At 38.2% G+C, this 13438-nt stretch overlaps 1 protein-coding gene across 1 annotated transcript; it reads right to left on the reverse strand.

Moving 5' to 3' along the window:
* Nucleotides 1-5520: 5520 nt before the first annotated feature.
* Nucleotides 5521-7764, reverse strand: LOC107765721 (pentatricopeptide repeat-containing protein At3g02490, mitochondrial-like). The gene has a single exon (XM_016584399.2). It carries the CDS (start codon nucleotides 7668-7670, stop codon nucleotides 5727-5729), a length of 1944 nt encoding a protein of 647 aa, XP_016439885.1. The 5' UTR covers nucleotides 7671-7764; the 3' UTR covers nucleotides 5521-5726.
* Between the last annotated feature and the right edge of the window lie 5674 nt (nucleotides 7765-13438).

The raw sequence follows: 13438 nt of genomic DNA on the forward strand, positions 1-13438 counted from the left end.
ATCTTATCTTTATGAAGAGTAGCAGCATATAAGCAACACCCAAATTTATGAAATTGATAGAAACAAATGCAAGGATATGGACCAACACCATTGTAACAATAGGAATATGAATTGACTAAACGCAAGAAAGAAAAAACCATAGTCGACAAAATGACAAAAGAAAAACAGATATATATGCGTTGTGGAGTAATAAGAGGAATTGAATCACAGCTGGGATCAATTGTCTCTTTCTTTGTTCACTATATCCTAAGGAAAGGCCATTCTATTACTCAATTAATACTTGCTTGCTTCGGAGTTGGGACCAGTTAACCATCAAACTAAGATTTTCGAAATCCAAGATATATAGTGCTTTTTACTCCAACCCTTCTGTAGATGAACTTTCTAAAGTTAGTTAAAAAATATATTGATAACGTAAAAATCTTCACACATTTAATGTATATAAGTTAAAGCAACGTTCTTATTATAACGTGAATTTAAGATACTGAGAACCAGTAAACACACTACTTCCTAACAAAAACAATATTCTACGTAAATACAATATGTATGGACATGATATAAGTACATATTCTATGTAATTATTCAATTGCTCACACATGTATGTATGTATGTAGGTATGTCCAAGGGATTAGTATATCGAAATTTACACGCCAAACATTCAAACTTGTATCGTTTTCATTCTTTTTTCTTTTTTGAAAATTCAGTTCATTTTACGGTTAATATTAAAGTGATCAAATATATTAGAAGTAGTAGTACTCCCGCCGTTTCAATTTAGATGATGTAGTTTGACTTAAAAGTTTAAGAATTTTTTTTTTTTGAAATATGTGGTGCTAAAAGTTTAAGGGACAAAAGTTTAGTGGGGTCATGATATTTATGTGACTATAAAAGCTCTCATTAAAGGTAAAGTGGGTAGATGAAAAGTTTAAAGTTAAATTATTTCTAAATATAGAAATGTGTCATTCTTTTTTATACGGACTAATTAGGAAAGTGTGTCATGTAAATTGAAACGAAAGATATAATTTAAGGTGTTTATTTATTTATTTTTTACTTTCTATTTGAAACTAAAAGGTGGGTGAGTGAGTAGTAGTGTTTCTGCAAAGCTTCCGCCTTCGCAAGTTGAATTTAATCCACCTTAATGGAAAATTTCACTTTAGCAAAAGTACTTCTTTTTTTTTGGCTTTATTATTTTTTCTTTTTGCTTGATCTTTTTCTCTCTAATCATTTTATCCTTAATTTCCCTTTTTCTGTTTTTCGAACATAAGAAAGTAAACAAGGAATCTATGGACAAACGGAAGGAAATTTGTAAGAAAGGAGACTGACTAGTGTTATGATTGATTGATTAGCTTTAAACTTTAATAGGGGAAGTCATGATTATTGAAAGTTGAATTTGAATAGCACAGAAATGGATATATTTCATAGTATATAGTAATTATATTGACGGAACATGCAAGCAACACAAGATGCTAGCTACGTGAATTATTAAGGTGGTCATGGTACCAAAAACATGCATGCCCCTTACACAAAAGGTTTGTCGACAGTACTCTTCCCTCCTCCTTTTATCTTTTGATGCTTCACCCACAAAAAGAAAAAGAAAGAAATAACTTTAAAAAAAGTTAAACTTAGATTTATTTGAGCATAGTTACATATTATTCAGCTAATTAGTGGCAGATTCATAACATAAACACTGTGATATTCAAGCATGAGAACCACCAATTTGGATTGTTGTGATCACCTTCCTTCTTATATGATTTAGCGAATGAAAAGGGTACCTTCACTATATTTTACAATAAACATCCAATTTTTTCTCTCTAATTTAAGGTTTCATTACACAGACCTCCTGCGTAGTCGTTCTTAGAACTATTAACACTAGTAATTTCATTAAAAAGGTTAAAGGTTTTTGTTCCAGTTTTACCTTCCGATTTTGTATTTTACTTAAAAACTACTATTGAAAATGAGAGAGAGAAATTAGAATGAATTAAACTTTTTAAAGCTTAGTACTCTACTAAAGATGTAGGCCAAAGAAGAGGTGGGAAGAGGTGATTAGGCTAGACATGACGCAATTTCAGCTGACCGAGGACATGACCCTTGATAGGAAGGTATGAAGGTCGATGATTAGGATAGTAGAGTGGGTAGTCTCCAGTGTTCATAACAATAGTTTTGACACGCAGTCTCGCTTTCTGTTGGTAGTAGGTTTTTATGACTAACCGTTATTTCTTTCATTGTTGATCACCTTACTATCTTGTTGTTTTTATTCTGCTTTTATATGACTTTTTGGTACTGTCCCTTCTTGTCTATATTTTCATTAATGTGGTGCTTATGTTTTCCTGAGCCGAGGTCTATTGGAAACAACATCTCTATCCTCACAAGGTAGGGGTAAGATCTGCGTACACACTACCCTCCCCAGACCCCACGGTGGGATAATATTGGGTATGTTGTTGTTGTAATCTACTAAAGATCGAGGGTAAATAGGGGAGGTCCACCTAATTGAATTTCAGAGGAGGTATACATAATTCACCTTTTATTTATAAAGAAGAAGGCACTTGTATATGAAACTAAACTTGCCTAGAAATAATTGCATTATTAAACTGTTATCCTCCCCTAGGGTGGCGAAGGTACGTAGATGAAGGGGTTGAAGGACTAGGAAATTGGAAATTGGAAATTGGATACAGCTACTAATCATCAAAAGTTGATGAAAAAATTGTCTTATGCACTGTAAGAACCTCAGTTGTCTACAAATCTGTGAAGCTAAATTCCAAAATCCCATTGTAGTATGACAAATAGAAGCCTCCAACTGAGATTTATTTTCACAGTCTTCCTTCTATCAAATATGAAGTATGAATATACGCATCTTAAATACGAGACAAATAGCAATACAATTTTGATCAAGTGAAAAAGGTAAAAGAACAAAATTCATTAATAGGTAATAGCTTTGTTGTGTCACTCTCATCGCGTTTTGCTCATTGAGATGTCCCCTTCAGTCCAAAGCCACCCAACTAGAATCAGAATGGCAAAAATTTGTCCTAAGACGACTAGCTTTTACTTCAACTAGTAATTTTGTTCTTCCAATCAGAACCCAATAAAAATGTGAATCCAATTAACCTGGCCTCTCAGAACAATATTTTTGTGTTTAAACAACATTTGGTTAAAGTTGAAAGATGCGAGTATTTGAAGTTGAGGTTGAAAAGGTGTCTTTATCTGAAAATTATAAATTTTGTTTGGACATAAATTTTACTTAAAAAGAAAAGGTGAAATTCTGCGAATGAAATCATTATTTTACTTGATTTTTTATTAATATTTCAAATATTAAAATTCGGTATATATTTGTAACTCATGAAATACTATTTATGTATTCACCATTATGTATAGCCGTATAGGTAAATGAGCCCAGGGGCATCCACTTTATACTTGAATAACAAAAGCAATCAGGGTAATATTCAAATTCTAATAGTAATATTTTGAATACATATTTTAAAATACGAACACAAAAAAGAACAAAATGACAAAGTAAGGTCCATGACGAGAATTTGTCTGATAGAGGAATGATGCATCATTTTCCTTCTTCTTCTGCTTGGTACAATACTCCCAAACATCTTTAATGCGGAGTGTAGACTAATCTCTATCTCTGTCTACTTTCAGCCAACAATCAGATATTACAACTCAATTCTTTCTCTTCCCTCTTTTTAAACTGGTGATACTGTTAAGAGATCAGACCGATGTTAGTGTAAAATACTTACTTAAAAAATCGCACAATGCGAAGTGTTAGCCAAACCTGCCCTATATATAAGTAAAATTGTTATTGTCCAATTAAAGAATAATTTGCTTGTATTGTATTATCTATTTCTGAAGAATTATTTGCTCTACCAAATCGAATGGCGGCTAATAAATTCTCCCTTAAAAATATCATGAATTTGAATAGCGATCTCCATGATGACGCCTCCAATTTAGAGAACAGAAGCGCTCAAATGACTATGCGAGACATTGAAAAGGAAAAGATGGCTTTTAATGAAAGTCTTTGTTTTTTGATGATATTTACCTAGTCAAATTGAATATCAATCGTCTTGAATTTATGGTCAGCATGAAATTTGGCTTATCTCCCACCTTAATCAAGGATCTCAAGTTCAAACCCCGGAGAAACTCATAGTAAGGAACGCTTTAAGCTGCTTAATTAAACAAACAAATCCTTAATTACTCCCCTCTGTGGGGCTGTGGGAAATGGGCCGGATACGAGATACTACTCCAAGAAAAGCAAATAAATGACGAATATTACACCAAGCCCAGACAGCCCATTTCCAAAGCCACTACAGAAAACAACTAAGATCTTTATCAAGAAGGACCCAATAAACATTGCCGCCATGTTGGAACATAAATCTTTAGATGAATTATCCTAACACTCTAGGCCCAGCAAAAACTTGAGTTAATGTAGCACAATTAAGTTAAACAAAGAACTGGTATTTTAAAAGGCACGGGCGTAAGACGAGCTGTTTTACATATGCCTCCGCGAGGCATAAGCCCCGAAGCACGGGCGTAAGCCCCATAGGTATTTAATTTTAAATATTTTATAAAATAATATAATTACAGTAAATATTTATAAACAGGTAAAATTGCATAAAAATTGAAGAAAACTATAAATATGTGAAATATATATATATATATATATATATATATATATATATATATATATATATGTGTGTGTGTGTGTGTGTGCGCGCGCGCGCTTCATCCCCACAAAAATCTAGTCAAAACAATCTATTATACGCTACTTAGAAGCTCAAATAGGAACAAAAGGATGACTAACCTGCAATTTGAACTTTGAACTTGCTGCTATGAAGGAAAATGGAATTCTCTTTGTATTTGTAAAAAAAAATTGATTATTCGTTGCTTTTGAAAAATATTAGCAAACTAGCGGACAAGATAAAGAATTGGGAAAGATCATGAATTGGGGCTTCAATCAATAAAAAAGGTCTTGACTTTTAAATTTAATACATTTCAGTTCCTTTTTAAAACTTTTGAGTAATTACCAAGCTGAATTTTGAGAATTTGGATATTATATGAAGTACTTATTCAACAAATTTTGTTTTAATTTGAAAAAATCTCTGGAGCTTACGCCTCACCAAAAAAAGCGCCCCTTGTTGGGCGTACGCCTCTTGAGACTTTCGCCCCGGAGCATTTTTGGTGCGCCTCGCCCCAGGGCTCGCCCCGAAAACGCCTGTTAAAACACCGACAAGAACATCGTGGAGTTAAAGGGCATTTCCAGTGATCAACAAGTACCTAGAGACACAAGGAATGAAAAAGTTGAGTTGGATTCAATTGACAATAGTAAACATGAAAATCTTCAAGGTTGCCAACATAATCTAGTAGAACCAGAATTAACAAAATCTAGATGATGGATCCAGTAGTAGACTAGACCAATTACAGAGCCCTTTCTTTTTCTCATAATTACCGCAACATGAAGAACTCATTGGAGTCAAGATGAAGCATTCACCAACTTTAGTATAAAGTACAAGATGAAGTGTTTACCAATAATTTTGGTGAGTCCAACGCAATTTTATCCTTATTTGTGTCAATTGAATTTCACCAAGTGAATTACAATAAGAAACAGTTTCTAAGGGAAATAAGCCCCAATATTTAGAGAAAGCATAGATGGTAGCAAACTTTCATAAGGAAATATTAGGCAAAAAATGTCCAAACACTTTGCAGCACAAAAAACTAGATGACGTATCCATCTGAACCTATGCAGCTGCAGGAATAGTGGCAGTTGCTTTCTGAGGTTTCATGGAACAGAACAGATTCAAAACATCGGCATGGTTCCTAATGTATCTGGGACATTTTGCAAGGAAGTCCTGTGCTTCACTCCGCCTTCCTGCCTTAAAGTATGCTTCAAACAAATTGAGAAATACAGAAGTTGATGGAAATTTCTTCACGGTCACTGCTTCAGTAAATGCAAGGGCATCATCAGCAGTTCCGGTCTTGGAAAGGTACTTGATGAATGGATCCAGAAAAGGTGGATAACCTTGACTTTTCATCAAATGCAGAACATCCAGAGCTTCCTCGAAACCCCGTTGAGCCAATAATTTTCCTACCAATAACTTATATGTGGTATGCCACACATGTAGTTCTTTGTCCTCGACCATCTTCTTGACAAGTTTGAAGGCATGAATTGCTCTTCTCTTGCGGCAGTGCAAAGAAACCAACAATTCTAAAGCACACCCAGCATGCGAGGAACCTTCTTTTTCAACCATCATTTCAAATGCATCTGAAGCTTTAACCAGATCACCAGCTTCACAGTACCCTTCAATTAAAGATGTCCATGTTTTAGAATTTAGGGTATTGCCTGATGATTCTATATAATTCATAAACTCGTTCAAATCCTTATCCTTCCCACAGCTACCCAAATGAAAAGCAATTTCACTCTGTTGATTAAGACTAGGTGTGAAACCAGCATCCTTCATTGCTTTTAATATCTTGTTGCATTCGCCAAATCTATCAACACTGGTCAAAGACTTGAGAATGGCATCGAGGTTAGCACCAGTCAATGAATTGCCACTTTCTGTGAAGACCCTCAAAACTTTTGAGAACAAATCCAAATCAAGCTCCTTACTAACAACTATTTTCTTCAACAGAAAAGTGCAGTCCTGTGAGGATGGCTTGTTTATGCTGACCATTGCAAACTCATACAAGTCAACAGCATCCTTAATCATTTTTCTCTTAACAAAATTTTCCAGAACCTTAATATACGTTTCCCTTTCCATTTCAAACCCAGCTGTTTTCATTTCATCAACTAACCTCCAGAACTTCTCACCGGACTCTTCCCTACCTAAGTACCTAGCCATAGCATTAAAAGTCCGCTCGTTGTGTTTAAACAGACCACACTCTTCAATCCACCTAAAGAATATCAAAGCCTTATTACTTTCACATTCAAGCTTCTCCAGAACCACACTGATCAACTCACTAGAAAACTCGAGATTTAACCCTCGCAGCTGCTTTTCCACGTCATCGCCCCATACATTTCCGCAAATCAATTTGCAAACCCTAGAACAAACTTCCTCGCTCGAATTATCAGCCAGCTCAGGACCATACAACTCTTTTAGCTTCTTCACATCGCCACTCAGCTTATCCTTTTCAAATCTCTCAATAGTTCGATTAAAAGTACCCCGTGACACTCCATACCCTTTACTTTTCATAATTTCAACCATATCCCAAAACTCCTTAACAAATCCATTAAACCCCAGTACCCCCAACATATAATTATACACCTTTGAGCTCAACCTCTCACTCTCATTCTCTAAAACCCAGTTAAAAAACCTACGTGCTGCATCAGGCGCAGTACTAAAACTCCGTAACGCCTTTATAACCAAATCATGGGTCATAATAACACTATTAGACTCTAAATCAAGCTTAATTTCGTCATTAGTCCGGTTTGATTTAGAGAAAATGTCGGTTAAAACAGCGATTTGGTGATCAGGATCTTTGTGTTCGATAGCTAAGTCAGATGTGGAGAGACTACGAATGGTGAGTCGTTGGTAGGGGAGCATGTGAGATGTACGTGAGGGGATAGTTGGAGTAGTGATAGAACGAAGAGAGTGATTTACCTGAAACGGAGAAGGATTGATGAGTTTCCTGGAATAAGAATGGTGGCGTAGAAGAAGACGAAGCCATCGCTGTTGATTCCGCATTTTTACTTTGGTAGATTGAGAGATTTGTTTTAATTGGTAAAAGCGTTTCGGCGAAAGAAGGAAGGGGATTTTGGTAGGGTTTATGGATGAGAATTCAGAAATGAGAAAACTCAGTTCTAACAGGCTCGGGTCACATGGACCGTACCCAAAATCCGAATGTGGGTTTCGGGTTTAGAGTTGGGTTTTTTTTTTTTTTTCCGGATATTTTGGGAGAAATTAAAAAATAGTATTTACAAGTGGTAATTGAAAAATAGCCACAATTTCAAAAGTAATCGAAATTTAGTCATTTTTCATGTAAAAATAAATTTGAACGAAAACATTGTTCAAAATCCGGAAAATACTCCAACATAATATACTGGAACTTCCAGCATAAGTATACTGGAACTCCAGTATATTATACTGGAGTTCCACTATAATATACTGGACTTCCAGCATAATATACTGGAGTTCCAGTTTATGGACCGTTGTCCAGCATAATATGCCGGAAGTTCATATACAGGTGCTCCAATCTCCAGTATATTATGCTGGAACTTTTCGCGTGTTGGAGTTTCAGCATAATATGCTGGAACGTGCACCAATCTCAAGTATATTATGCTGGAACTTTCCGTGTTACAGCAAAATAGTGGCTAATTTTTCAATGACTTTGCAAACGCTGGCTATTTTTTAATTATCAATTCGAAATCTGGCTAGCTCGTGCTATTTTTACAGATATGTTTTGTCTAAACATTTGATGAAGTTTCGTTAAATTCTAACGAATTAAATTAAAGGAATATTGACTAACTGATATTTATGTTATTGGACCATCTTAAATACTATCAATAGAATATTGTAAAAATTTTGTGTCAAAGCATGAGTAATAAAGAGTTGATCCAAATGTCAAAGCTTAATTTTATGAGACTGATTTTTGTCATCATCTTCTTTCTCCCAACTACCCAACCTTTCCTAACATGGATCCTTCCATGATCACAACGCATATCCCACCGGAACCACCGGACAAACCCAACCAAATGGACATTGAAGTGACTCAACCAACTCACTCCTATAAGGAAATGCTATTGGACAGACCGGCAAGCCAGCAAAGCGAATATTAAGAGGACGACGTTCCCACAAATGCAGAGAATGGTAAAGGAAAAAACGTTGAAGGTTCAATCCCTCTCTCTCATGATGATAAACAACGACTCTATCTCCCATGGCGCTACTCTGTAATCATAAAGGTCTTTAGACGTAGAATGCCCCACCACTATCTTCGCTCTAAACTGATTGAACTATGAAAACCATCCGAACAATTAATCTTGATTGACCTAGGATGGGACTTCTTCATAGCCAAATTTAGCTAAGAGGAAAATATGGTAAAGGCACTACACCTAGGACCATGGTTCATCTCAGGGAACTTCCTATCAGTACGAAAATGGGAACCTAAGTTTGTCCCACAAGAGGCCACTCTCTCATCCACTGCCATCTAGATTTGCCTCCCACAACTGCCAACAGAGTTCTACGATAAAGAAATTCTAGAAAAAGTGAGAAGAAAGCTGGGCAAATTGCTGAAAATTGACCAATGCACCTCCTCCACCCTCAGGGGAAGATACTCTCACATATGCATTCAAGTTCCCCTTGACACTCCAGCGGAAACCTCAATCATAATTGGAGATCACAAACAAGCAGTGATCTATGAAGGGGAAGGGACACTTTGCACGTCTTGTGGCAGAATTGGACACACCCCCAAGGGATGCAACTACCGAAAACCTCAACCCACAACCCCACCAGGAGCACTAGAATCCTCCGAAAAAAATATAGAACAAAAGAAAGAAAATGAGTGGAAAACTGTCATCTTCCCACGAAGGAAAAAATAAGGTCATGCAAAACCAAATGACAAAAATGGAACTGTGTCAAATAGCCAACATCAAAATACACACGCTCAACATATCCAGGTAAATATGTTCGATGCAAATTCATGTAAGTTTCGTCAAACTCAAACTGTTCGGTATAATTCAAAAAATGCCAATCTCCACCCAAAACCCCAAAACAGGCCCAATGGCCCAAATAGTAAACCAAGCCCCACCCCCATTACCGGGCCGCCACCCCAATGAACATGACGCAATGCACTCCATTGACCCCAATCACGTCTCATAGATCAGGCTACCATTTATGGCCCATCTATCGAAGCCACAGACCCCAAATCTGCGGTAAGATATGATAGGGCTAGTCACGCCCGTCCAATAGGGCCCCTACCCAATTGGAGGATGTCAGCCCAAATCACCCAAACCCTCCCACCTACGCTTCCCCTACCACTTCCTCTGAGATAACCTCTAATGGGGATATCTCAACAGTCACCACGAACAATCAAGTGCTCTATATGCAACCTCTCCTTTCAGGTGAAAAGACACCCTCCGTCAACTCCAAAAGAGCCATAATTAATGCACAATCCCTCCCCTCCCCCCAGGCACAATTAACAGCAACACCTCAACTGGCCAAGATTTGACACCAAAAGGCGTGATAATGGATCAGGCCCTTAAGTTAATCCCCCACATTAGCCAAAGTAGTAAAACCAAAAAGCATAAAAATGGAAAAGGAGCAAATGACAACTTTCGTCACCTCTCTGCCACTATTACCGGACCACCTACCGACTTCTTGGCTGGAAGCGGCGTTACAGAGACAGGGCCTAACTTACAGTTTCACCCGGGGAAACCAGAAAGTGACATTGATTGTCAAAAACCCACCTCATATAGCGAGGGTTACTATGGAGGCCTTGAACAAAGCCCTAGCTGCATTTGGTCCATGCCTATGGAAGACGATGGTGAACAAGGACAGTGCGTCACCAATGATCGACCCTCAGATACTCAACAGCCAAATGTTCCAAACATTCCAGTCCCTATCTTTCTTCCCAGATCTAACAACGGAGGACCCAACGACGGACCCGATCTTTGTAACAATCGACCCCTAAACTCATCAAATGCCATTATCTTCTGCACCAAGAGAGATGAGCACTTCGCCTCCCCTCAGCAACATCAAAAAAAGAATTAGCAAGGCCCTAGAAATTCTTAAAAAGGAAAGCACGCCAGAGGAAGAGGGAACAATCTACGGCCCATACGAACAGACTCGCTCCTACTGGACTCAGTCAGGGCGATCGAGTTCAGTCTCGATACCAGCGAGGTGTTAGTGATTCTGTGCCCCAGATCGATGATCAAGTGTGGTCTGAGCCTCGTTTCCTTATAGACACATGGGCCCACTAAGCCGTTACTGAATCTGACTCCAGTCCTCAGCCTCAAGAGGAAAACGCCACCATCTCCGACGAGGGCTCCGCAAGGAATGGGGAACCCTCAGGAAGGTCTCCACCAACCATCCCCACCACCCCTAATGAATTACATCATATGGAATATTAGGGGTGGAAACAATGCTGAGTTCAAGCGGCATTGTATGGAGATGGTAAAAATGCACAAGCCAGCCATGCTCGTTCTTCTTGAAACAAAAATGGCCGACCACAAGAAGCTGGCAGAAGAGCTTCAGTTCGACATGATTATACAATCACCGGGAATCGGCCTTTCTGAGGGGATGGTGATTATGTGGAAGGAGGACAATATGAGTGTCGATGGGGTGGCCACCACACCCCAAGGTATCCATACAATGGTGAAGGTATTACCTAATCATACTCCCTACTTTTCTCTGCAATTTATGCAAGTAATATGTTAGATGATAGGAAAATCCTGTGGGATAACCTTATTTCAATCTCCAAAACTCTCACAAATAACTGGTTTGTGAGAGGAGACTTCAATGAAGTCTTAAAGGCGAGGGATAAATTTGGGGGCAATCCCATAAGCCCTAGCCGCAGTAACCTATTCTAGAACTGTATAAATGAATGCAATCTACTAGATATAGGTTACAAAGGAAGTAAATACACTTGGTCTAATAAGAGATACAATAATAGGGCCTCCCTGATCCTTGAAAGAATAGATAGGTGCTTTGCCAATGAAAATTAGATCAAACAATACCCTGAGGCTACTGTGTTGCACCTTCCTAGGACCCACTCTGATCATTGCCCCATTCAGGTTAATCTGGTAAGGACACCATCTAACAATCTGACTAGACCCTTTAGATTTGAAACCATGTAGGGTAGCCACCCATGTTTCCCTGACATCATCAATGAGGCTTTCACTGAACATTCCACCTTCCTTCAATCCACCGACTCTTTCAAAAGAATTGTTACTAAGTGGAACAGAGATACCTTTGGTAACATCTTCCATCAGAAAAGAAGAATTCTAGCTAGAATTGCAGGAATCCAAAAATCTCCTAATTACCAATTCAGTAGATTTTTGTCAAACCTAGAAACCAATCTGGCCAATGAGCTTAACTCAATCCTAAAAAATGAAGAGGATTTCTGAAAGCTCAAATCTAGGATTAAATGGCTCAATGAGGGTGATGCTAGCACTAGATTCTTCCACACTTCCACTCTCAACAGAAGAAGAAGAAGGAACAAAATCCTCTCTCTAAAAGAAGAGAATGAAAACTGACTCTATGACCAACAAGATATCTAATCAGCCATTCTTGGCTTCTTCACAAACCTCTATACCTTCTCCTACTCCCAAGCCCCAATGGCCACCACCAGTCATCTTTCTATGTCACACACCCTTTCTGATTCCCAAAGGGATATTCTAGACAGACCACTTGAGTTGGGAGAAATAAAAAGGGCAATCTTCTCCCATAAACCCTTCAAATCTCCTGGCCCTGATGGACTCCACCCTTTCTTTTACCAGAAATACTGGAGCCTTGTGGGTAGTTCTGTCACAGACTTCTGCAAGAAATGCTTCTCTTCTAACTCCATGGATGAAACCATGAACCAAACCCTACTATGCCTCATCCCAAAATGCCCCCAAGCATCAATGCTGAAAAACTTCAGGCCAATTGGACTGTGTAACACAGTATACAAGTCCATCACCAAGATCATTGTCAACAGAATAAAACCTTTGTTGCCCCATATCATTGGGCCTAGCCAATCCAGTTTCCTCTCCAACAGAAGAGCCTGTGATAATGCCATCATCGTGCAAGAATACATCACTCACTTTAGGAAAATAAAAGGGAAACATGGCAACATGATCCTCAAAATTGATCTTGAAAAAGCTTTTAACAAGCTGGAGTGGTCTTATATCAGGGATACTCTTCATGCCTTCAATTTCCCTCCTGGCTTAACCAAACTCATTATGTCATGCATTAGCTCTTCCACCATCTCTATTCTTGTTAATGGTGGGAAAACTGAATCTTTCAAGCCATCAAGAGGCATAAGGCAAGGAGATCCAATATCTTCCTACCTTTTCATAATGTGTATGGAAAGATTATCCAGGTCTATTGATAAGGCTGTCCTGGACAGACTTTGGCAACCCATAAGTATTAGTAGAGCTGGCCCAAGGATATCTCACCTATTCTTTGCAGATGACCTTACCTTGTTCGCCAAAGCAAACATCAGAAACTGCAATATCATCCACTATATTCTGCAAACCTTCAATGAGATGCCAGGCCAAAAAGTCAACCTTTGCTAAGTCTAGTGCTCTTCTCCTCCAATACATCCCAGGATTCTCTAGAAAGCCTCACTAACTCTCTGTACATTCAAGCCACCACATCATTTGGCAAATATCTTGGTTTTCCCATCTTTCATAAAAAAATCCACCAGTGCAGATTTTCAATTCATAATTGATAACATGCAATCCAAATTGGCTGGATGGAAAACCAGTTGCCTGAGTATGGCTCGCAGAACTGTCCTGGCCAAGTCCTCCTTAAAC

The sequence above is a fragment of the Nicotiana tabacum genome, chromosome 17 (assembly GCF_000715075.1).
Source record: "Nicotiana tabacum cultivar K326 chromosome 17, ASM71507v2, whole genome shotgun sequence".
Classification (NCBI taxonomy): domain Eukaryota; kingdom Viridiplantae; phylum Streptophyta; class Magnoliopsida; order Solanales; family Solanaceae; genus Nicotiana; species Nicotiana tabacum.

What these genes read in the sequence shown, in the direction of transcription:
- LOC107765721 (XM_016584399.2), bottom strand. Translation starts at nt 7,670, where the DNA reads ATGCGGAATCAACAGCGATGGCTTCGTCTTCTTCTACGCCACCATTCT.